We start from the raw sequence: 24,248 nt of genomic DNA on the forward strand, positions 1-24,248 counted from the left end.
GATGGGCTACTTGCAAATGTTTGTCTTGTTGAACTTCGTGCTGAATTATTTGTACTTAGGGAGCAACAAGATCATTTGCATGCTCTAAAAGTGTTGAAGTGTAAAGAGCTATCCTAATAATACCATCATCTAGGTACCTGTTTTTACCATCCATGTCCTGTAAAAATGTGTTTTCTTAGTTTATTTTCTCTCACTTACTCTGAATTCTTTCTAACTTACTGAGAATTTTAATGATCAAGCAGAATTCTTTCCTTCATTCCCATATTTAGTGATTTGCTTCAAGCTAAACTAGCTCTCTCTAAACTGATGCAAGTTATGTTTTCACTCCCCCCTTTGTAAACTTATGGTCTTCAGCAGATTTGCGAAGTTACACTCAATTCAAGCATCTCAACCAAGTCTTTGAAAGGCAGTAAAGTATGTATACAGGCACGAGAGATGAAGTGTTCAGGCTGTAATGACTCTAAAGGGCTACTGAAATAGATGTCACTACACCATTAGCTTTATGTTCCATTCCATCATTTTTGTGCAAGGGGGTAAAAAAGGTGAAAGAATCTGAATCCAATCAAGAATTTGTGACACCAGAAAAGACCCTAGCAAGACTGAGACATCTGTTTAAATTTGCAATACAAAAGTGCTGTTCAGATGCTGATTTGACTCTGGAGGCATCTAGACCTGCCAGGCTTACTAGGCTTACCTACCTGTTTGAGGGCTATCTGCAGCTTTGCTCAGCCATGTACATAGTCACCCCTGCCAAAGCAGTTTATAATTTAAGCTGAGCAGGATCTAAAAAGTAAGTGCTGCTCTTTTTAAATCCTCAAAAGGGCCAAATCCAATATAGGCCTTCAGGGAATATGTAAGACAACTGTAAAAGGACAGATTGGCTTTGCTCCAGTGTTTTAAAAATCAACTCTAAGTGGCTGCTCTAAGGATTCAAGTCTGTGACACATGACTGAGTTTACAGGCTTACCTGCAGCCCTTAATTAGAGATTTGATCTCTGTGCTTTGTGGTTTGCGGGTTTTTTTCCCTTCATTTTTTGGTGCTCATAGATTGTATTTCTTGAGCAGACAGTTGAAATAAGAGTGGATTTTTTAAGAACTGCTATTCTTGCTTTTTTAGCTCATAGTGATTTACCAAAGAGATCCAGTTAGCACCTATGAAATTTTATAGTGTTCAGGGAAGAGCAGTGCAAACCCTGCTCAGTCCTGGCAGGGCCAGAGGAGTCAGCCTCATGCAAGGGTGCATCAGGGTACAAGTGCAGTTCTGTGGCAGTGGAAAATGGGTGAAAATTTGAAGTGGATGCTGGAAGCAGTTGGATCTCATTGTGCTGGGGCTGTGCAGATGTACAGTCAGTATTGATAGTTGTGTTGAAAGAGCTTCTGTTCTCATGGCAGATGTGTTGGTCATTGCCATGGTGGAGACAAGCAAGCAAATATTTAGGGGTATTTTTAGGACCAAGTCTTAGGAACAGAAACAGGGTCAGCACTGTTTTCTGATGTACTCCACAGTAATTTTCTTCTCTTGCTGTTGTTTTATTATTTCAAGTAACATGACAAATTGGAAGAAAAATTATGGTGCATCATATAAGGATGGGAGGCTTCTTTAGTCATAGTAACCGTTAGTAGATGTTGAAGATACACAGTTTTATGTAATTCAGCAAGTGTAGGTGCAGTGGGTCTACCTGTGAGTTCCAAAAGAGCCAGTGGGGAAGATATCTGGTTCACAGGTTTTCATTTTTAATATGTTCCTTAAGACTGGAAGAAAGCTGGTGTTCTGCCCAGATTCAGAATAGACAAGCAGATTGAGCAGGGTAAATATAGCCTGATATAAATCACAGTGAACATATGGAAAAAGCTGATTGGGGACTCAGCTGATAGGGAATTAAAGGCCTTGAGTAAAATTGATTCTGCTCAGAGTTTTATGGAAAGTAGGGCTTGTAAAACAAATTATTGACAGAAACTTGATTTTAATCTTCTAATATCTGATAAAATTACAAGTTTGGTAAGATGATGGTGTCAATGTAAAAGACTTTGAAAAGCATTTGACTTATTGCCATGTGAAACCAATTAATAAAAACATGAATTTAACTATGTAGCAAAACAGACCAGACTTTGATGAATGACAAACCAGCTGGCAGGTCTTAATATAGGATTGTCAATAAAGAAGTTTCAAGGACTAAGTGGCTTTCCCATAGTGGAAAATAGAGAGTGAGAGTAGAGAGACTGTAAATTGTGTCTGGATCGTGAAAAGGAAGGAGACCACTATGAATGCTTAAGTACAGTCTCAGAGCCAAAACAGTAATGCTGAGTGCAGTGGCAGTTCAGGAGTGTAACCAGGCTGATGATTTTTTGCTGTATATAAAACTGCTGAGAACATTTAGTGTGGCACACAAGGCCATCTGCCTTTGTCAAAATAGCTTGAAAATGGCTAAATGCATATAAACATCTAACCCTAATAAGTACCTGAAGCATCTGAATTAGTCCTGAGGAGATCTTGTTTAATTCAGGAGTTCTGTCTGTGTAGTTTATTTTTCATCCAGTTCTCTCTAAAGGTATGTCCGTACAGCACGTTTAGTGTAGCCAAATCCAAAACAATGGGCTTAAGCTTCATAAACAGGAGGTCACAGAAGATGATTTAGTATTCCCTGATGACTTCAGAGGATAGATTTATAGTAGATTGTGGCAAATTGAAAACTTGGAGGAGACCAGTGTGGTGTTTTCCAGGGTTCTAGAGGATGAGAAATAGGTCTAATTTGGTGTACTTTTAGAAAGTTTTAAAAATTATTTCTTTTTATGTGCACCTCTATTCAGACACTCTAGAGCTATGAATCCTGTGGTAAGTAGATTAATACCAGCTACCTGGAAACAGACCATAACTTGGATAATTTACACCTAATAGGTAAGAGATAGGGAAAGCAAATCGGTGGGGACTGCATTGACTACAAGATTATTCAAGAGCAGAATTTTGAATACTCCTTAGGCCTGTTGACACATACATGGGTCTTTAGTCTATTATGTCATGCTACCTCCATAAAAATAGTTAGAATAAAGGCAATATCTAAATAGCATTATTGTTTCTATTCGTGCTGTGTCTGTGCTGCTTAGGTAGTGTAATGCTGAGTGCATTGTTACCAGTTTCTATTTCAAAGGTTTTAAATTAAATAATTGTTTCCAATTAGAGTTTTTTAGGTGACCTGTTACTGCAAATACTAGATAACCTAAAAAAAAAGTGTGAAATTTGAAACCAGTTGTTCAAAAATATATTAAGTCATCTTATTAATACTTGCATACTTAGCATAGCTGTGTAAAACACATAAGCCCTGTAAAGACCTTCCATTAAGTGATAAGGCTATTGCAGTTGTCCTCAAAAACAAGCATTTTATGCTTTTTGATTATAATCTTCAACATTTTTTCTTTTATGTACAAGTCGTTAAGTACATTTAGGTCATTTGAAATTGCTTTTCACAGAAGATGTAACAAGTGACATTTTTTTAAGTACAAAGGAGGTATGGTGGTACAGAAAATCTAATTTTGTACAAATTGGTGAGTAAACTCCTGAATGAATTGTCACAATACATGTGTTTTCCTATGAAAAGGGTAGGACAAAATGTCTGAGTTACACAAGATCTTAAATAAATTGTCTGGAGGAAAAGGCAATCTGCTGTATAAATATTTCAAGTTTTGCAATTGAAGCCTTTACATTGATCTGCGCTTGGAGGCTTGGCCTTATTTTGTAGCAGATAATGTTATGTCAAAGCAATGTTTAGTTCTATATAGCAGCTGTTGTATTCATACTAAATTGTGCCAGATTTAATCTTGAATATATTCAGCAAGAGCACCCAGTTGTGCCGACAAACCTAAAATCACTTTCAGTAATGTTCTATCGCAAACACTTTGGGCACATTGCCTCTCTCAGGTTGAATTCCCATATTGTATGCAAACATCCCAGCAGCAGATTCAATAGGTATCCTGCTGGAACATTGCAGTAGCAGAAGTAGACAGTATGAGACAATTTCTCAAGGGTATTACTTTCCCCATCATTTTAATTGCTCCTGCCTGATTCACCAGTGCTTGTGTATTCATTTGTACTTGTTCAAAGCAAATGCAATTTAATTTTAAAATACTCTCAAATCACTGCAATACTCATTTTACATGTTGAAAGAACAAGACAGTAAAGTGGATAATCAGGTTTTCAGGGTTTCGTAAGGAGAACTGAAACATTGCATAGGAAGAACCAATAAAAGTCAAGGTTCAATTGTGCAGTACTTCAGAGTATCCTGTAAATTCTGGGTCATTGCACAGAGAGGGCCCCTTGATAATTGCAGTGATACTGTAATGAGGAGATGACACAAGGATCAGAAGAACAGTGGGTGAGAACCTAGTTTAACTGGAGAAGGGCAGACAGCTGTAGTTGATGGAATAAAATCAGCTTTTCTGGGGAGCACTTCATTGCAGGAAACGTGCTGGAGTGCTCTCAGGCACTCTTGATAGAAGCTCTTCTCCTTCCCCTTGCTCACTGCAGCAGGAGCATAGTAAACTATATGTGCCAAAAACTGGATGGAGAAAACACTTCTCACCTTCCCCAGCCCCAGCAATTTAGGGTGCTCATTTAAAATGTAGGAAAGTTCAGTTCATTCTTCTAGGAAAGTCTGAGTATTTTTCATAAAAAAAAGCCACCTTGTCTGCTTGTGCAGTTCCAGTTTGTATAAATAAGTATGCAAAGGCCAGAACTACAGTGTTCTCTCTTCTGATATGTTTTGTAATTTTTCTAATCTGCCGTGACAAATAATTAGTCGTTACATTACGGTACGAAGTCCTAGAGATAGTTTGGAATGTCCATAAGCAACTTGCCCTCTCCCGTGATGCCCCAGTCAGCAGTTTCCAACAGCTCCAAGTAGTACATGTCTAGAACCTTAGCCTACTGGAATATTCTTATTTTGAAACAAAAATCTGTTTTACAGATAGTGACAGTAAGAATCAGGGAACTTGATGTCCTAGGTGAGGATCAAAGGTAGAGCTCCACACCTCAGTTATAGTTTCCAATTCTAGTCTCTTCTCAGAGGACTGTACAAAGAGAAGGATAATTTATAGCAGCAATTAAGAGGCATAATTTCTTCTGTAATGTGAAAATTGAGGGAAATTCTTAGCATAGACTGGTTTAAGTAACTTCAGGAAGCACAAACAACTCTTTCTTTAACATTTGTAAAGTGGCTGCTTCTTTGCAACTTTAACTCCTTGTGGACTGGATAGCATTGTGTTTCATATCTGTGGCCAGAGCTGAGCAAGTCATGGTTCACTTCACTTCAAGTTGAATTAATGCTGATCACTGTGAAATTTCTGATCCATCTAGCATCCTGGAAGTACTTTCTCAGGGGATGTCCATTTACTGAGAATGCATTGCATAAGCACCATTTGGATTTCTAAGGCTGCATAGCTCTTTGTAGGTCACTGGTGATGCTTATGGGGCTTGCAGGCAGCTAGTTTTCACTTCTCCAACATTCTTCTCAGCTCAAGCTTGGTCCTGAATGCAAAAAATAAGGAAGGAGCCAGAATTATTCTGCGTGGTTAATGTGATCTCTCATGCTTGGCGGAGGGGGGAATCTAGCACATTTCAAAGAACAGATTTCCCTTAAGTTTCATTTCCGACAGTTCGTCACATATGAAAGGAGGAGAAGGGTGTTTGAGAATATGCTGACAGTTAATTAGATTTTGGTTTCAGGCTAGAAATGACAAAGTATTTTGATGTTACCTATTTTGAGAGGAATCAGAAATCCAGAAATAGGAGCCTAGATACAGTACATATGGTAGCACCTCAGCACCTTCATGAAGTCTTGTGTATTCAGTCTACAGCTATCTTATTAGAAAGAGTTCCAAAGTTGGGAGAAGATGGGATACCTAACTCAAAGCTGCAGAAAGATTCCACAGTTTACTTAACAAATTCATGATTTGACATGTTTTCCTTGGAGGAGATGCTTAAAATAACTCTTTCCAGGAGTGGTGCAGGGTGCTTGAAGGTGAGCCTAGGTGGGCATTGAGAGCTTTTAATCCACTACATCTACTTCAGAGGACTATTATCTTTAGTATATACTCTTTTTTGACTAGATGGACTGCCTGCTGCTTTATCCTTCTTAGGAGAGGTATTTGTATTTCCATTCAATAAGGTTATAGGAGTTGTTTAGTAGCTTCTTTAGGAAAGGGTTATGATCTAGGTGACCTAAGAACTGGTGGATTTCTTGGATTTCAGTAGAACAAATGGTGTAACTGTTATCTTTGGATATGGTGTTTAGACTGCTTGTATTTCATAATATTATTGAGATGCATGTGATCGTTTAACTCTCCATTGTGTCTACATATTGTTCTTTTTTTTATTATTTACCAGGTTTCATGTCTATACTTACATAACTATTGCAAGCTATCTAGTCTTATGAAGTTGAACTTCATTCTTCAAGTGTGATTTACTCAGTACAGCCTAAAATCATGATGAAAAAGATGAGCATACCTACAAGCAAAGCTTCCCTGGTCCTCTTTCTGTGCCAAATTATTTCTGCACTCGATGTACCTCTTGACTGTAAGTATTAACCTGATAAATAAGTGGAGAATAATGGAATATTAGTTAAATAATTTCTGTAGGAAGATGAAGATAACTCCAATATGGAGCTAAAACATGGAGTGTGTTTGGGAACTTCAATCAGGACATTATAATTAAGAATATTTACACTTACTGAAGATTTTCAAAACCTGTACATATAAAATGATTTACATTGTTCAGTTGAGAAGGTTTAACGTGGGATTCTCACAGAATCCTACTTACACTTCAGTGTGCCTTTGTTTGATCTAAATGAAGAAGGGCAGAAAACCCCAGCTAAATGCTAATTATTTGTGAAATTAAGATCATATTGATAATTTGCTAAAAACCCCAGGACAACTCCTAGCTGCTGTAAACAATCACCCTTCTGAGAAGGGGTTCCCAGGAGCTGATATGAGAGCTAGTAAAAAATTCAAGTACCTAAAATTCAGGCACTCAAACCATCTTGTTTTTTGATGCAAAAGGGTAAGTAAGGCTCTTAGGTTTCTTAAGCAGTGCCTGAAAACAGTTAAGTAATTAACTAAGTTAAAAACATGTTAAAAATGTGCTGAGCAGGGAACTCCCGCATTAACACATGAGGAAACGTCTGGAGGAGGAGAAATCCCAAGATCTGAAGTTGTTGTCCAGGATAGGACTCTGTTAGTGGGGAACCTTGAAGGTGGCACTCCTTGCTGAAGAGGATGCAGTGGTAGCTGCTGCATTTTCTGTTCTTAGTAGCTGATTTTAACAAATTACTCATGCTTCAGGTTGATACTTTCTTTCATGAAAGCATGATCACATTTTCAGAATTCGGTGAACCATGTTGCACCTCTCACTGACTATTCATTTGTTAAACTAATTACCAGGGAAGAGAGCATTAGGGTTGGTGTTTAATTGATGGATTAATACATCCGTAAATTTGCCTGTGATTCTAATCTGCATGGCTTTCTTTACCCCTGTGGTTTTGATACCTTCCTGCCTTCCAGAAATGCATGTTTTTCTTTAATAATCACTGACATACATTGCAAGTGCTTTGGTGGGTTTTTTTTCCCCCTTGCATTTTACAAGCCTATCAAACCAATGACCTGTAATTCTGTAATAAAATCAATATATCTGAATCACATCCAACTTGTTGTGTTGTAAATGCCTTTAGAGCAATAAGCTGTGGGTTAAAGAAGGCTTTGAAAGTTTGATGAATGAATGCGTTTTTTTCAAAACTTAATTTTTCTCTTTAAATATCTTTTCGGGCTATAAATAGTGTTTTAAGCCTGTCTTGTAGTTTAGGAACTAATACAAATTCTGCACCTCTCTAATATCTTTATATTAAGAGTAAGATTTTGGGTTAAATTTACCAGAAATACATCAATAGACAAAAATGAATAGCTCTTTTAGACGTATAATTTTAATTCTCTACTGAGAATTTAATTGCCTTCTACTTCATGCCTAATAACTTTGTGGGGTCTGATAAAGTCGCATACTTGAATTTTTAGCCAGAAATTGCATCTAGAATGATGGTATTGCTTTCATAAATCATGATGAGAATGGGCTCTGGGAGAGCACCACAAGGGAAGGACTTAGGTTTTTTTGTGGGTCTTCCCTAAATACCCACCACAGAGACCTGGTGGTGGGAATATACTTGATTAATTGAACATTTAGGTTTCATCCAGGTTAGAAGTTCCTATCCATAGCAAGTTCATTAGTTCCTAGTCAGCATCTCCTCAAAGCAGGCAAGGAATGACTGAAAATGTAGGGGACTCAAGGACATTTGACCTCTTGCCAAAGAGACATGTTTATGCAAAACATTGGAAGTAAGCAATAAAGATCTGACAGCTAAGACGATTTTTTTGTTTGTTTAGCTGTTTTCCTAACCAAAAGGGGTTGGAAGTCTGTTGAGTAGAATTAGGTGCTTTTGTCTTTACAAGTGTAATTTTAGCCTGAAGCATTCACTCAGTTCTTCCATGTGATCATATGGGTGGATTGATTTTGACTGCAGCATGAGGGTAGTGCACTCCATTAATTCTATTTGCTGCTGTCTCCTCAGTATTAGTGTTTTATGTCCTTGCAAGGCCAAAATCACATACCATGGTTGCCCTTAAAAAGTGAACACTTCAGAAAAGTTTCTCATACCATGACCTTTGAGATAAATGTAGTAATATCTGACACAATGGAAATTTGTGACTGGAATTTCAGGCATTGCTGCATGGGTTGCAGTGTTAAATGTTTTAAATGTTTTCTTTCTAATGGTGACCAATGTACTTGTCAGAGATACTTATCTTCCCTCTCAAAATTGCTAATTTTCTCTTCACTAACAAATGTTTCTCTTTAATCTCCATTTGTCCATTCAACTGCTGATTCTGATGTGGGAATAAAAGCAAAACTTCTAGAAGAATGTAAGTTACTCTTCACTAAAAATAGGCTGTGTGCTGCTGAAAATTAATACTGATTGTGTTGCAAATTGAATTGCAGTCCAAAATGTGTGATTCTGACATTTTGTTGATAATTTGGTTTGCTGTATCTAGATGTTTTGTGCATGCGATGTTCAGAAAATACTACTGTACATAAATCAATGTTCTGATAGTCTGAATAAATTAATTGTGTGATTTTTGATGGTGTGCTATTTGAACATTAAAATCTTTACTCAATATCAGCATGTGCAGTGTTTTATTACTACTTTCAGGAGTAAATATATTTGGTAAAAAATAAATTTATTGAAATATATGTACTTTTGTACTATTTTACATATCTCATGTGGACATATTTTTATATCCACAGTGGATATAGCTATTTAAGTAGACCTCATATTTTATGGGTTCTAACTTAGCTTTAGTTTTATGGTTAATTTAATCAGTATTAAGTGCAGGTCATAACACAGGAGTGGAGATTTCAGGTCTTTGATGTTCATCAGATGGAATATGCTGTAGGTTGGGCAGTGTTCATGTCATGTCCTTTTTCAAAGTATATTTGCTTTTCCCAAGTAGGCATCTGACATGTACTGACCCCAAGAAATGCCTCTGAGAGGGAAAAGGCCTGCCTTCAAAGCACTGCTGAAGAAATACACACAAAGGCATCATGTAAAAATGTTGCCTTCCTCTTTCAAGGATTCTCCCCTGTGCAGTGAGGAGCAGAACCCAGTTCTGCATGGCCTGTTCTGTTCTGCTTAGCTGCTTTATTTTGTTATGGTTCCATGATCTGGTTTCTTTTCATGGCTATTTCTTACAGGTAGGGTTTTACAGATGGCTACCTCTGTCTGTGCAAAGTAGTACTTAATGTACAATGGTATACTTAAGGAAGACTTAAAAATCCCAGTTGTTCAATTTTAACTGGCTAGAGTGAGGCATGAGAACACAACTAACTCTAATGATTGAAATATGTTGTTCCAGTTGCTAGAAATTACCCCAAAGCACTGGCAAAGGGTATTGCTGGAAAGGTGATTTACAGCACTTAGACAGTTATGATCACAGGATGTTCATGGACATGTTATTAAACAGTTTTCTTTAAGCGACACTTAAATGTAAACATATGAATAATGTTGAGGAAGACACCTTTCTCACTATCTTAATATCACAAACAGGATTTTTTAATGCAAAAATAGGCATAGAAAATGGTAAAAGGTTATAAATTACTTAAAATAGGTGGACACCAACTACTTTGACAGGTGAATCAAATTTTGTTCTGTGCTACTGATTTTAGAGTACTTGACAAATCACAAATGTTAAATGATTGCTTCTCCTGGGACAGTTCACAAGATTGACTGTATTTTTATTGGGTTTCTTAAGGGGAATCAGTGCTATACTTTTCTTACATGTTCATTTTATTTGGAAACTAGATACTATTTTTGTCATTTTTAACAGAGTCTTTTGCTTATAACACATTTTTTACTCCTGAAAAGTAATTCCTAAAAGCATGCTTTGTAGATTAATTCAGTATGTCGAACATAATAAATGTGTGGAAAAGCTTCACCCACAAAGAATTTGGAAATGCATAAAATGTTTAGAAGCACAAAGCAACATACAATTTTTCTTCCTTTGTGGTAAAAAAACATTTTGTGGAGGTTTATGTCTTGCAACTCTTCATTTCAGATTTGTTGGACTTAGAATTCAAGTGTCCTTTGGTTTTGTGAAAATCTATTGAAATCTGAGGTATAGAAATGGTATTTTCATTGAACTTTTTGGCCAAGATCTTCATCCACTGTAAATCAGGATAGCTCATTTGGAAGTTAGTATAGCTACACTGATTTACAAGGGTAGAGAGCTTCAGCCTCCTTATACAAAGGATACTCTAATCCCACTCTTCTGTCAATGATTTGATTCCTAACTGCAATTCTTCTTTATCTGCTTACAAAAGTGTCTTGGTGATACTTTGAAAATATTGTTAAAATCCTCTCTCTTTGTTGTATTTCATAATGAAGTGTCACAACCTCCTACGATAACTCAGCAATCTCCAAAAGATTACATTGTTGACCCTCGAGAGAATATTGTAATACAGTGTGAAGCCAAAGGAAAGCCACCTCCTAGGTTAGTAGCATTTTTTTTTTTTTTTGCTTTTATTGGCCTAACAGCATGGAAGAACTAGGAGAACATATTGTAACTTCTGCAATTTAACAAGATCAAGATTATGTGTATGAATGTGCTGCTAAGATCCAATTATTAGGGTTCTTTAGAAATTTCTCTGCCTGAAATAAGGTGCAAATGAGACCATATGCCAGTGACAATAATATGGGTTCTGTTTGATAGCAAATAGAGAGAGAGAGAAAGAAAGAAGTAGAAAAATAGTTGGGGGGGACAGAAAGAGAGTGACAGGGACAGAATAAGGACGATATTACCATTCCGTGGATCCCAACGATCGTCCATTGATCCTCTCCAGCTGGTCATCTTGGTGGTGAAGGTCCCCCAAAAAGCATAGAATCCCATGGGTTTATGTACCCTCGAGCCAGGTGGCAATGCCCACGCATGTCCCCCATGGGGAAAGGGGAGCAGTCTCTCACAGCAGACTCGGGATCTGTTGCATCACGTGCAGTCCGGTGGTGCAAAGCCTCTGAGGAGAACTTTGGGGGGTCTTTGATGGATTATGGCTCCCCCTCAGCTGTCTCTCACGGGAAGGTCCCATGGATGTGGCCTGTGGGGTTGGGGGTTCCACAGCCGGGCCGGTTTGTGTAACGGAGGATGGGTGTTCAGTGCCTCTGACCAGAGGTTGCACCACACACCCAAAACCTCCTCCTTCCCCCTCAGCTGGGGGGAGTCTGTGTAAACCTGGCTTCTGTGAGCTGGGCTCTCCCCCCACCCCAAACTCAGCCAGGGATGATTCTCAGCACAGCTGGTGGCTTTGGCCTTTTGTGGATGCATACCTTTCCCTCAGCCTGAGATGACTGAACAATGGGTTTCCCTTTATCTAATCAGCAGTTTGACTTTCAGTTCAAAGTCCCAGTCTTCAGGGAGGCTTCTTTGGTTGTAGCTTCTTTATAATGAGCAAAACTTTGTATCAGTGTTTGAGGCATGAACTATTTTCAGTCTCTGACATGTGCTTGCACATGCAGAAACATGCACACATCCTTACCTCTGTAAATTACACAGCTACCAGATAGTGGCATAATTTTGATTCTTATCACACTTGACATTTAAACGTTTCTAGAGACATCAAACAATTGTAGCATTTTTTTTCTTCTCAAAACTCTAACAATAAAATAATACTTGATTATTACAAGAGCAGATGGGTAAATGCCCATGGAACACACTAGGAGGCATGCTGTACTATGAACTGGATCACATGCCAGGTTTAGGCATAGTGTTTAAGAAGGATGGACATTGAATAAAGTCAGACTAATGCTAATACATTCAAATGTAATGTTTTGTATATCATTCCCTTTTATGAGGCTGATCTTGAAATACAATTTGTCAGAAGTTATGCAGTGTGTGTCAGCTTTATTGATCAGCAGCCTTGTGTATTTAATAGCCTTCGGTTTTGGTTTTGGCAGAAATGGATCAGATTCCTGATCATTGTCCATTTTAAGATCCTCTTTCAGCATCTTGAAATATTTGAAAACTACTCATTTCAAGGTACTGAGTACCTGAACTGGCAGCATCCGTAGCCGTGATACATTCTGGCATTGTTAGTAACTGCTTCTGATTGAGAGACTAGGAACATGGAAATGTGCAGCTCTCTGCTCTAGCAGTGTGACGCTACACCTTACTAGCAAGGTCCATCTAAAACTGCTCATTCAGACACATACAGAGCTTGTTAGATGTATTTCTTCCAAATAACCAGGTTTTTTTCTGCACTATTCGTGCTGGTTGCCTTGGCATCATGGTCATTATCATGCTGGGCAGCAGAATGTAGAATGGAGAAGATGGAAATTATCTGGGATACTTCCCACCCTTTCTAGTGGTGTTCCGTTAAGGACAGGAGTGTCACAGAGCTGTTTTGTTTACCAGCATTTTAGTTTGGCTGGCCCAGTGCCATTTTTAAGAGTCTGGGTATTGACCTGGAAGATCAGATGATGTCCGCTTTGGGCCAGCTGCATTGCTTCTGCAGATGTTTCTCTTGAACACTTGCTTGGAATTACCTGAGAGAAAAAGAGTGCTGTCTGTGAGACTGACATACCTGAGCCATGTGCCAGGCCTCTCTGCTGTACATCCTCATCTTCCCCATCAAACATGAATCTTGCTTTGTTCCCCTGCTACAGAGGAAGTGACAGGCTTTAAGTACAGAATTTTCTAATGAGTTTTAAAAGCTTGTGCTTAGTCTTGCTTATTTTTTAAGATATGACATAGATATAATTTGTCTCAATAGTTAGTGTGGTTAGTCCATCACTCCCAAAAACCTGCAAATGCGTATTGGAACTTGAGCTGCTCCAGAGCTCTGAAATCAAAGGTGGACTTTCTCAGCCCACACTGTGAATTGTTTGTTAAAACAGGGTAACTTCTTATTGGTGGAGCACCTGGCATAAAGGTTTGTAGATGTACTGCTGCCCATAGCTAGAGCAGCAAAGGCTCTGACTGTCACGTATCTCAAATGTTTGTACCACATTTTCCACCTCTCATTTGAAGCTACATTACACTTTCTTGCGTCCTTAAAGTCATTGGTAACAGAAACCCCACATTCTGAAGCTTCACCTGCTAAGTTGTAAGAAAGAGGTTCGCTGTTAGTTCACTAAGCATGCTAGTCCTCCCAACAACACTGCAGTGTGGTGCAGCACTGCTGCAGGTCCAGTTCTTCTCTCCCCCAGCCCAAGGTGCAAATACCATGTCCAGTCCTGCCCACCTGCTGCTGAAGGTCAGTACACAATTTGAGTCAATTAGAATTTGAGCTTTTCCAGTGCCATTTACATTTATAGTTTAGGAAGCATTCTAATCAGCAAAAAGAGTGTTTGTGCTTGAGATTCTGAAGCTGAAATGTAACAAGTACAAAAACTACTGTTCACAGTATTTGAACCTGTGGGTGCTCAGTACTTCATAGGTGTTGGTCAAGCTCTCTGTGACAATACTTCTGACCATGAACAGAGCATAAGTGAGAAATTGGTGTTTACAGTAGTCTAAGTTGTAGACTATGAATCTCTGCTTCTTTACAATTTTTATGAGTTCTATTAGTCTTCATTTTTAATAACTACTTTTCAAAACATCTCTTGTTTTGAGTAGCACCAGTATAAATTTGCTAGGTTAAATAAAGGCTATCAGACTATAACATTTCAGTTAGAGAATGATGTTTGTTTGCATTAGAGTAGTGAAAAGAAATCAAACTCACCATAGTCTTTAATTCACTTGCATAACTCCAAAATCGCCAAACCAATTAAAAGAAATGGTTTCCTGCTGGGGCCTGAAATGACACATTTCAGCCCTGAGCAAATTTTTAAAGACAAGTTTATAAACCCTTTCAACAGTAGGTTATATAATGGAAATGCTAATGCATCTTTAGCAATACCAGTTCTTGCAGATGCTACCACATCATTTTTAGTAGAAAGGAAATTAGTTCTTTTCCATGTATGATTAACCCCAGAAAATTTTAATGTATTTTTTAAAAAAATAATTTACTTTGAAATAGCTGCTGTCAACAAGTCCAGCCAAACCTTTTACCTTAAAATATTGCCAGATTTCTTATATTAGAAGATCTGTATTGCTTTATTAGTTAATTTAGTTTGGGAACAAGTCTTACTTATCTGCTAATGAAAAAATAACATGTATCTTTGTTAATTAGTTTTTTCTTCTTTTTCTCCATACAATCTACAAAAAGCAGCTGAAGCAGAAACTTTTCTTTTTGTTTTTGTTGTTTTAGCTTCTCCTGGACGCGCAATGGAACTCATTTTGATATAGATAAAGATGCACAGGTAACAATGAAACCAAATTCAGGGACTCTTGTCGTAAATATTATGAATGGTGGGAAGGCAGAAGCATATGAGGGAGTATACCAGTGTACAGCAAGGAATGAACGAGGAGCAGCCATTTCCAACAATATTGTTATAAGGCCTTCCAGTAAGTAAAGCTCTTCGTGTTCATTTAGTATGAAACGCTTTGGTTTTCTTATTTGCTTATGAACTTTTCACCTTTTTGTTTTCCTGTCTTAAAAATTCAGTCATCCAAGTGACCATGCTAGAAGTTATTGCCTATTTTCTAATACTTAGGTATAATACTCTATTGCATGTTCTCTCAAATATTTTTTTTACAGAATTTTAATAACCAGAGTTTTTTCTCAGTACCTCTGGATAACCTTTAATATTTAAAACTGAGTTGTATATATGACAGTACTATTAGAATAAATTTTTTAAATCCTTAAGCCTTTAAGGATAATTTGATTACATCAATGGCATAATTGATGACAACAATTTTTATTCTGCTTATGAAGTCTGTATTCCATAGTTTTTGTAATAGCTTTAAAACATAACAGATTGGGACTAAGAAGAAGATAAAGCTAAAAAATTTTGATTAGTGGTAGATTGTTTCTACAGCTTTTTATGAGTTTTATCTCAGATTAGTTTTCAAGCTTCTCAGCTTAAAATATGCTGTTCTCACATCTTAATTAAAGACTGCACGTATAACACTGCTTCAGGAGGGTGTATGCCTTTTTCTAATTTAGCACCTTACCTTTTTTTTTCAGTATAGTTAAAATTTTGCAAGAACTGTTGCAAAACCTTTAGTGAATAGACAAAATAATTTGAATCAGTTGATTATACTTTCATTAAATCATTGCTGCACTTTTCTTCCAAAAAAACATAAAAGAGAAAAAAATAAAACAAACATGGAAGGACTTAACATTCTGATGGATGTAGTTCTTCCATTTCTCTGGAATATTTTTTGCATTTTCCCTTAAATTTTTGAGTTTTTTTCAATCCATAGTTTGTGTGTGTGTCAAAATTACTTTCTATAGGATCGCCTTTGTGGACGAAAGAAAAACTAGAACCAAACCATGTTCGCGAAGGTGATTCACTAGTACTGCACTGTAGACCTCCTGTTGGCTTACCACCACCTATCATATTTTGGATGGATAATGGTGAGTTTGTTTTTTATGCAGTTGACTTTTTGCAGTTTTTCTACGTAGTAGATCATTGCTTACCAAAACCACAGAGGGTGAAGTTTCCCTGTAGGTTAAAATTCAGTGAATTTCCATTTCTGTAGAACAGAGGAAACAAGCAGACATACAACCCAAAAGCACGAAGCCAAAAGCAGCTGGAGATCTTAATGTAAGTTGTAGATTAACCCACTGGGGAAGAATGGGTAGACAAGGGATCTCCTCAAGAAGCTTAGAAATGTCTATATATGTACCAAGCCACAAAAAAGTGTAATTCAATGAATGTGGAGTCTGCAGATCATAATAATAGAGTGTGTCAATTATAATTGACATAAATGTGTTCTTGTTTTCCGTTAGCTTTCCAAAGGCTGCCTCAAAGTGAAAGAGTTTCCCAAGGTCTAAATGGAGATCTTTATTTTGCTAATGTACAACCGGAAGACACCCGGGAGGACTATATCTGCTATGCAAGATTTAATCATACGCAAACTATACAGCAGAAACAACCCATATCTGTAAAAGTCTTTTCAAGTAGGTATTGCATTATCTAATTACATACTTACACAGTATTTATCCAAAGTTCTCAAGTTATATGCTAAAGTTAAGTAGTGTTATGCTAGGGAATTTTGTCATTTTAATTTTGAATAAGAAATTGCATTACTGTATAAACTTGAAATGTAATCTCCAGTTTTCTTGATATATAATTGATTTGAAAAGCTATCATTTTTTGCTTTATAAGGCTTTGTGTTTTGAAAAAATGTCTTTTAAGATTTGATACATAGAAAAAATACTGTGTAAAAAATAACAGTTTTCAGATGTTTTTCCAGTGCAATATAAAGTTATTATGATTATTGTAACTATTGAAACAAATTAATCAATCACTTGATTAACTCCCCGTGGCCATGTCATCACCTTTTGATTCCCAGAACTTTTATTTATCCCTCTTTATGCTTTCTTCATGATATTCTGTTTATTTCAGTGGATTCATTGAATGACACTATAGCTGCTAATTTGAGTGACACTGATATTTATGGTGGTGAGTTACACTGGTCCCCACTGATACTCCTTGTTTCACAGTAGCATTTAGTTAACTAACTTCACCTCCATGGCTACTTAATCTTTTGCTCCCTTTTCAGTTTATAATAAAGATATCAATTAGTGCTGGTGATAATACATACTTAACAAAGGGATTGCACAGTGTGATCCTTTAGAATATTTAATGTTTCAATGTTCTTGTAACATACGGCTTATAGAAAACATAAACACATATAATAAAAGAGTCCTTTCACACTGGTGCAGATTTTAGAAACTGCTTCTATACTGCGTTGCCTTTTTAATATTTTCCCTCCAATTTTCCTAGTAGTTTGATATGTTCATTATCACTAGGACTATTCAATATCATGTGCTGCATAGTAAATAACAGCAATTAAGCACTTAACAGATCCACTTCACATTTAATGACTTACTGAATGTACCATTAACTTTTAACTTATTTCATAAGTGTGAAACTGGAATTAATAAAAACATACACTTTAATACTATCTGTAGAAATAACTTCATAGGGGTAGGATGGGTTTTGTTTGTTTGGTGTTTAAGCTGGTCTTTCCATTAATCCATGTTGAGTGGTCTTTTGTATGTTCTGAATTAAATCCTCCCAGATGTTTGTGTGTTTAGCAAGGCTGACTTTGGAGCACCACTGATTCTAGACTCTTCACTTTATATTTTGTGACATAGAAAATACTTGATATTTATTCCATTTTTTGTCTTTTTCCTTCTGAAATGGGGCTTTGCACATATTAAACCATAACTTGTGTGAATCTAAAATAAAACGTGGGCACAGAATATTTTACTTCTCTATATAAAAATTATATGTTATTCAGGAGGAACAAACAAGAAATAAGTACCTGAACACAAAACAATACATTAGCTACAATTAGTGAGGAAAACGCTGTTGGGCTGGCTCCTAGCTCAGAACCACCATGGGTAATTCTTCTGAACATTCATACTCTGGCCAAGTGAGTCAGCAGCCCTTGGCAGCACCGACACTGCATAGATGAGTTGTTGCTGTGACTGTCGGCTGTGCTCTTGACTCTAGACTGCTCTGTTCTCCCAACAACTTTCAGTTGTTTGTGTACTGGTTATTAAGGAATTCACAGCACATACTGGATTAAAACAAAGTGTTGTATTTATGCTAATCTATCAGTAAATCCTGTACCCTAACAAACAGAATGATTTACTGTAATGTTTCAGACTATTACTGCACTTCGGGGCAATTTAATTCTGTATATTAAAATTGCTACAAGAGAACATTAGAGGAGTCACAGAAAACACTCTATAATTACAGAAAACTCTTATTCTGAATTCCGTGAAGGCACAGGAAATACCATATACTTCAAAAGCCAACAGAGTATGATGTCAGAAATGAGTCTTATATTTATAGTTGTCTGTTATTGCTTACAGGTTAACCAACAGTTCTTTATTGCGAGACTGAGGAACAGCTTGAATTAAAGTTAAATATATAGTAAGAGGAAAATACAATAATTAATTTCTGAAACACTGCCTCACATTGTCTAGAAAATATTAAAACCTATTCCAAAGCAGACTGTACCTTTCATTCCCTTGGTTTATATTTCTGATTAAAATAACATTGCTTTATTTTTGTTTTGATGGAAGCCCAGAAATTTTCAGTAACTCTCAGTCTTGCACTGTGCCTCACACCAGGGGCCTCTTACTCTCCATTATAGTTCTGTTAAATGAAACAGCAACTACTTAGGATTAAGACTGCATAGTTGCCTCTGTAAAAGCTTTGTATCAATTGTTCCTGTCTTTTAATAATAACATTTTTCTTCTATGTGTTCAAAATGGTGGCATTTAACAGATATGTTATGTCTGTCAAAAAACTAATGTGTTCGGCTTTGTAGTTGTGCTGCACAGTGACTTTTAATCAAATGGCCAATGTGGAGCAAAATCTCTGTCCAAAATGTGAGAATGGATGTATGCACTTGATTGGTATTACAATAAAATTTAGAATTTAATTATTTTACTTCTTCTTCTTCCAGCAAAGCCAGTTACAGAAAGGCCACCAGTTCTTCTAACACCAACAGGTAGCACAAGTACCAAAGTGGAACTCAGAGGAAATGTGCTTCTGTTGGAGTGCATTGCAGCAGGATTGTGAGTTACTTTGTAGACTTTTTTTTTTCTTTCTAAATAGAAATACAGAAACAGAGGGAAACATTTCAGGGATGCTTAGAATGTTACCGCTGTATAAGCTGATGTGTTTCAAAGAAGCAGAAGTGTAAAACGGAAAGAGCTTTTTTAAGGAACTCCACCATTTACTTGGGCATCAGCAGACTTTGAAACTGGCTATGAACATGTATGGCCTCTGCCTTCTCATATCCCCAAACCCTATGCACAGGATATGGTTTGTACCATTGTTTTTAAAGGATACAGGCAAGAAATGCTATAGACTAAACTCAGGCACACATCCACAGACTAGCAGTCAGGAATAAAGCCTCTGTTGTTTTCCTATGTTTACAATCATTAGGTTCTCGAATTATATAAAAATACATAAGAATTTGATGTTCTAATCCAAGAAGACTGCTTATATATGTTAATAATTACTTAGTAGATCAGCTAGGTGGGAATTGTTAGAGCAATTCTTCAGGTCCTTACATCTAATTTCTCATTGTAATTGAATTTAATTGGTGCTTGTTTCTTCAATGCAATGCAAGTTTGCTTCTGCTGGTTATTGTGCAAAAAGAAAATTACTAAAGAGCAGTTTAACTTCATGAATTAGGCTGATCTGAAACTGAATCTTTAAATCAGTTTCGTTCTCAGGAAGAAATCTGAGAATAGATTGTGGAAAATCTTAGAATAGATTTATCTTATCTTATAGAATAGAAGTGGAAAATCTTTAGTACCTAATTCAAGAACTGTAAATATGTTTACAGTGCACAAAGGCATATAATGCAGTGCTGTCAGGTAGCCATGAGGAAAGCCAATAATTGCAAATCATGCACCACAGCATCACGCACATGTGTTCACTTGCACGACCTCCACAGAGCACACTCAGGCACAGCCTGATCTGAGCATCAGTGCAGTCTTTCTGTCTCAGCTGTGGCCTGCTCAGGTGTCTGCCCCAGCAGCACTAGCAAAACCACCCCTGTGAGTGATAATTTTCATCTGCAATATAGTTACATGCCTTTTGACAATCCTGCAATAAAAGTATTTGGTGAGCCAAACTCCAGTAAAACGGCTGGATAAAACCTGTGGAAAAAAATAGAGTGTAATATATTATATGGCTTTGTGTCTTCATCTGTCATGTAATTAAAAGAAAAAAAATCAGTGGGGAATATTTGTCCACAGAGGGCCAATACAGATTTTGTTCAAAACAACTATTCCTAATCACTGACCCCATAATTAAAAGTCAGTCTTGCTAGGTGTCTGTTATAAAATATGTGATATTAGACTGCTAAGGAAACATTTGCCTAGAGCCATTACTATTTGAGAGAGGACATTCTATTCAGTAAGAAACAAATTGCTATTTCTTGTATTTTTCAAAGTGTATCTCCATGTGTTTGATCAACTTGCAACTTCAGTGGACAACATGGGGCATAGCCAAGATTTAGACTCGGTGCAGTGACAAGTAGCTATACTTGACTCAGCACTGACATTTTTTTCTTGATTTCTCACAACAAATATTTCTGTGTCCTTACAGCTCTTTTGTAAAGTTTATGATGTTGATGAAGCATTAGGCTATCGCTCACACAAAGGACAGCTATAAACTTGTCATTATCTAGAAGCTACCTTTAAAAGCATCATGAGCATCAATTTAGTAGTAGAAGCACAATGTGATTTGAAATAAACTTGTCTTCATTTATTAACCATCATGTTTTTTAGATTAATCAGCAGACAAATGTATTCTGTAATGATTAATCCTATGAACAGATGGCCATTGGCAATGTTAGTGAGACTTGTCATTTCCTAGAAACAAATGCTGGCATATTTTTCATATTTGTTGGATGAGGCCCAGAATCTGGGTAGAGGCTCTTAAAATAATTATTTATAAAACATATATTAAAAATATTAATGTACTGAACTCTTATCTTCTTTTTCTTCAGTCCCTAAATTTGATCTGTGCTTTTACTTCTCCAGACCCACACCAGTAATCCGCTGGATTAAAGAGGGTGGGGAACTGCCAGCCAACAGAACGTTTTTTGAAAACTTTAAGAAAACTCTCAAGATTATAGATGTTTCTGAAGCTGACTCTGGGAACTACAAATGTATAGCAAGAAATACATTAGGTTCGGTTCATCATGTCATTTCAGTAACTGTAAAAGGTAATACTAAAATTATCCTTAATGTAATGTTGTCAAGAGTCCAGAAGGCAGGGATGAAGCAGGCTTTCTAGGATGAAGTATAGCTAAAAGGATGAATGATAGTAGTTAAAAATCACCCTGAGGAAACGTTCAGCTTTCTGAATTCTAACACTGGAAGGGCTTTACTATCTCTAATATCTTTTTCATCTTTTAATATTACTTTGTAAAGCATCAGGCTAAACTGGGATTTTACTGTAACAGTAGTAAAACAATGTCTTAGCTTGCACAAGTACTACATTTATTTTAGATCCTTTGATTATCTGTCATTAGACTGCTTCTTTCTCTTGTTTCTATATCTTCCTCCTTATCTCTCTTCATCATCTCCTCCTTATTTTCTCCATTTTTCTTCTCTCCATTCATATAACCCAGATAATTTCTTTCTTCTATTTCATTGTTGTCTTACAGTCTTATATTTTTCTTCCTTTCTCTCTTCTCCTGATATTTCTGGGTTTCTATCTTCTTCATGTTTTTTACCCAAGATGATGCCTTACAGTTCTAAAAGCATTTACAATATGTTTGTCTAAATAGGAATTGTAAGTATGCTGTGAATACCATGAAACAAAAAGCTGTAATGACAGTTAATTAGTCATTGAAATAATCAGCTGTATTGCTTACTTTGCATGCTAAATAGTCATTTATTTTGTTGTAGATCAGCATAATTTCATGATCACATTTAACCTCCTTTCTAAGAACAGAAGTTTAATTTTCTGTTTGCATCTGTCCATCAATCCAAAATCTGAAAATTAATTGCAAGATGTGATAATATATGCTGTTTGTGGTTATTTACTGTAAAAAAGGATGGAGAAATAGGTGAATATCTTTTAGTGAGGACAGTGTTTCACCCATTTTGATCTCTGTGTTTTCATCTGTCCCAGGTAAACATCTGGCCCCACTGCAATCATCCATTGAATTGAGTGAGACCAAGGATTTTGCCATTTCTAAATTTCACCCTTGACATGAAATCTTTTTGTGTAATCAAACTTCAATTCATTCCTAACAGCCTAACTACTAAGAGCATGGATATCTCTGAAATTCATCAAAAGACCACTGTAGTCTCTGCAAATGCCATTCTCAGATAAATTTTGCTTGCTTTAGGAAAGGCAAATTAGATTCAAAGCAGGCAACCCTAGAGGGAACAAAGAACCTCTTGTTGTTTATCTCAGAATTTTAATGCAGTGGGTGACCAGAGGCTCAGTTTAGCCAATGTATGATCCACCACTCAATTGAGTATCACATATATATGTATATATGTACATGCAAAGTAACAGTATAGCTGTAAGTCTGTATCTACACATACCTTGTTTGAATTATCTTCTGATCACCATGCCTGTGGCTTATGATTTTCTGTACGTAATTTTGAAAAATAATTGCTGTCTTTCTTTTCTTAAACCCAGCTGCTCCATACTGGATAACAGCACCCAGAAACTTGGTCTTGTCTCCTGGAGAAGATGGAACATTGATCTGCAGAGCTAATGGCAACCCAAAGCCTAGTATAAGCTGGTTAGCAAATGGTGTTCCCATAGCAAGTAAGATTCTTAATTACCTTACAGGAGTATGAGTAAGAAAATATGAGGAGTCTTAGGGTGGTTTTTTTTTCCAAATAGATGTGAAACGCATGTGTTTGTGTAGTTTTTGCCTGACAGGTAATGCTAAATCATAAAAGATGTCATAAAAATACTGTGGTTCATAAAAGTAAAACAACAAAATGTGCCTCTAATATGCTTGAGAGAACTAAAATGTGTAACCATGCTCCTGATTATTCTGTCTGGCATTCTGCTTTGTGTATCTTTGTGGAGATTGGGTGGTCCCTCTCACAGGGCCATTGCTGGGGTGTCATTGTTACCACTGTCTTTCTGTGGCAGTCATGTCTGCTGGGTATCTCCTTTGCTGCCCCACTGCAACTCTAATGTTGCCTAGGAATCCTAAATGTGACCTAAAAAGTGAAGTCCTTACATGTGTGGCTATACAGAGCACTTGTAGGATTTGCAGGATTTGCAGTACACTGCAGGATTTGCAGCTTAGTGTATGTTTGAGCCTTTCAGGCTTCAGCTCTAAGAAGCTGCAACAGCAAAAACTGTCTGGATGTGTCAGCAGCTACCTGGCAAACAGTTTGTGCCAAGTAGGTGTCAAAGAAAAGGAACCCCTAAGGCAGTGGAACAGCTGCTTCTGTGTGCATGGGTAAGAAAAGCAGCCCTGAATTGGTGATTGAGCCACTTAATTGCTGCAGTGTTATGACTGGCAATGCTGTATGACAGACACAAGGTAGCTGCTATATATAGTACAACTTCCCTTGGAAAGAACTTGCTGGAGGACACTGCAGTGTGTTGTCAGCTGGGTTTGCACTGAGCATACCCTGTACTGCAAAGTCACACTTGGCTCTTCTACCTTTATCCTTCCTCTTCCACAAAACAGTAAAAAACCAGACAGTCTCACCTATTGGCTCATGAGAGACAATGTACTCTAAAATACTGGTCTGTTTAAAGTATGACAGTGTCACTTCTGTTACTTTCAGAAATTTGGGAGTTGTTTAAGTCTCTTGATGAATTATAATTCACCCAGTTTGGGACATGGAGAAGGATTCTCTACAGTCAGAATCTAGGTAATAGCAACTGAAAACGATAGCAAATGAAAACCCTCAATAGGTATATTTGAAGTATTTGGTATACAAAAGAGATTAAACTTACTTGTAGGGGAAAAAATGCAACTTTGGGGGACAAAATAAGGCTATATATTGAAACAAATAGAAATATTTAGCAAATAACCTGTTTCAGGAATCCTAATTAAATGGAAGGTGACATCTCCAGCCTGAAATTTAA

The 24,248-nt window shown here is 36.9% G+C and overlaps 1 protein-coding gene across 1 annotated transcript in view; it reads left to right on the forward strand.

Moving 5' to 3' along the window:
* The window catches only part of NRCAM (neuronal cell adhesion molecule), a 105,498-nt gene that overhangs the window by 29,914 nt on the left and 51,336 nt on the right, over window positions 1-24,248 (forward strand). The window contains exons 2-11 of the mRNA XM_017733131.1: window positions 6,377-6,565; window positions 8,935-8,952; window positions 10,971-11,076; window positions 14,828-15,024; window positions 15,917-16,039; window positions 16,415-16,585; window positions 17,034-17,090; window positions 19,114-19,225; window positions 21,209-21,393; window positions 22,827-22,958. Of these exons, the coding sequence (XP_017588620.1) occupies window positions 6,475-6,565; window positions 8,935-8,952; window positions 10,971-11,076; window positions 14,828-15,024; window positions 15,917-16,039; window positions 16,415-16,585; window positions 17,034-17,090; window positions 19,114-19,225; window positions 21,209-21,393; window positions 22,827-22,958 (1,192 nt within the window). The 5' untranslated portion in view covers window positions 6,377-6,474. The remainder of the gene's footprint in view (window positions 1-6,376; window positions 6,566-8,934; window positions 8,953-10,970; window positions 11,077-14,827; window positions 15,025-15,916; window positions 16,040-16,414; window positions 16,586-17,033; window positions 17,091-19,113; window positions 19,226-21,208; window positions 21,394-22,826; window positions 22,959-24,248) is intronic.

Source organism: Corvus brachyrhynchos, unplaced genomic scaffold (assembly GCF_000691975.1).
Source record: "Corvus brachyrhynchos isolate BGI_N302 unplaced genomic scaffold, ASM69197v1 scaffold32, whole genome shotgun sequence".
Lineage (NCBI taxonomy): Eukaryota > Metazoa > Chordata > Aves > Passeriformes > Corvidae > Corvus > Corvus brachyrhynchos.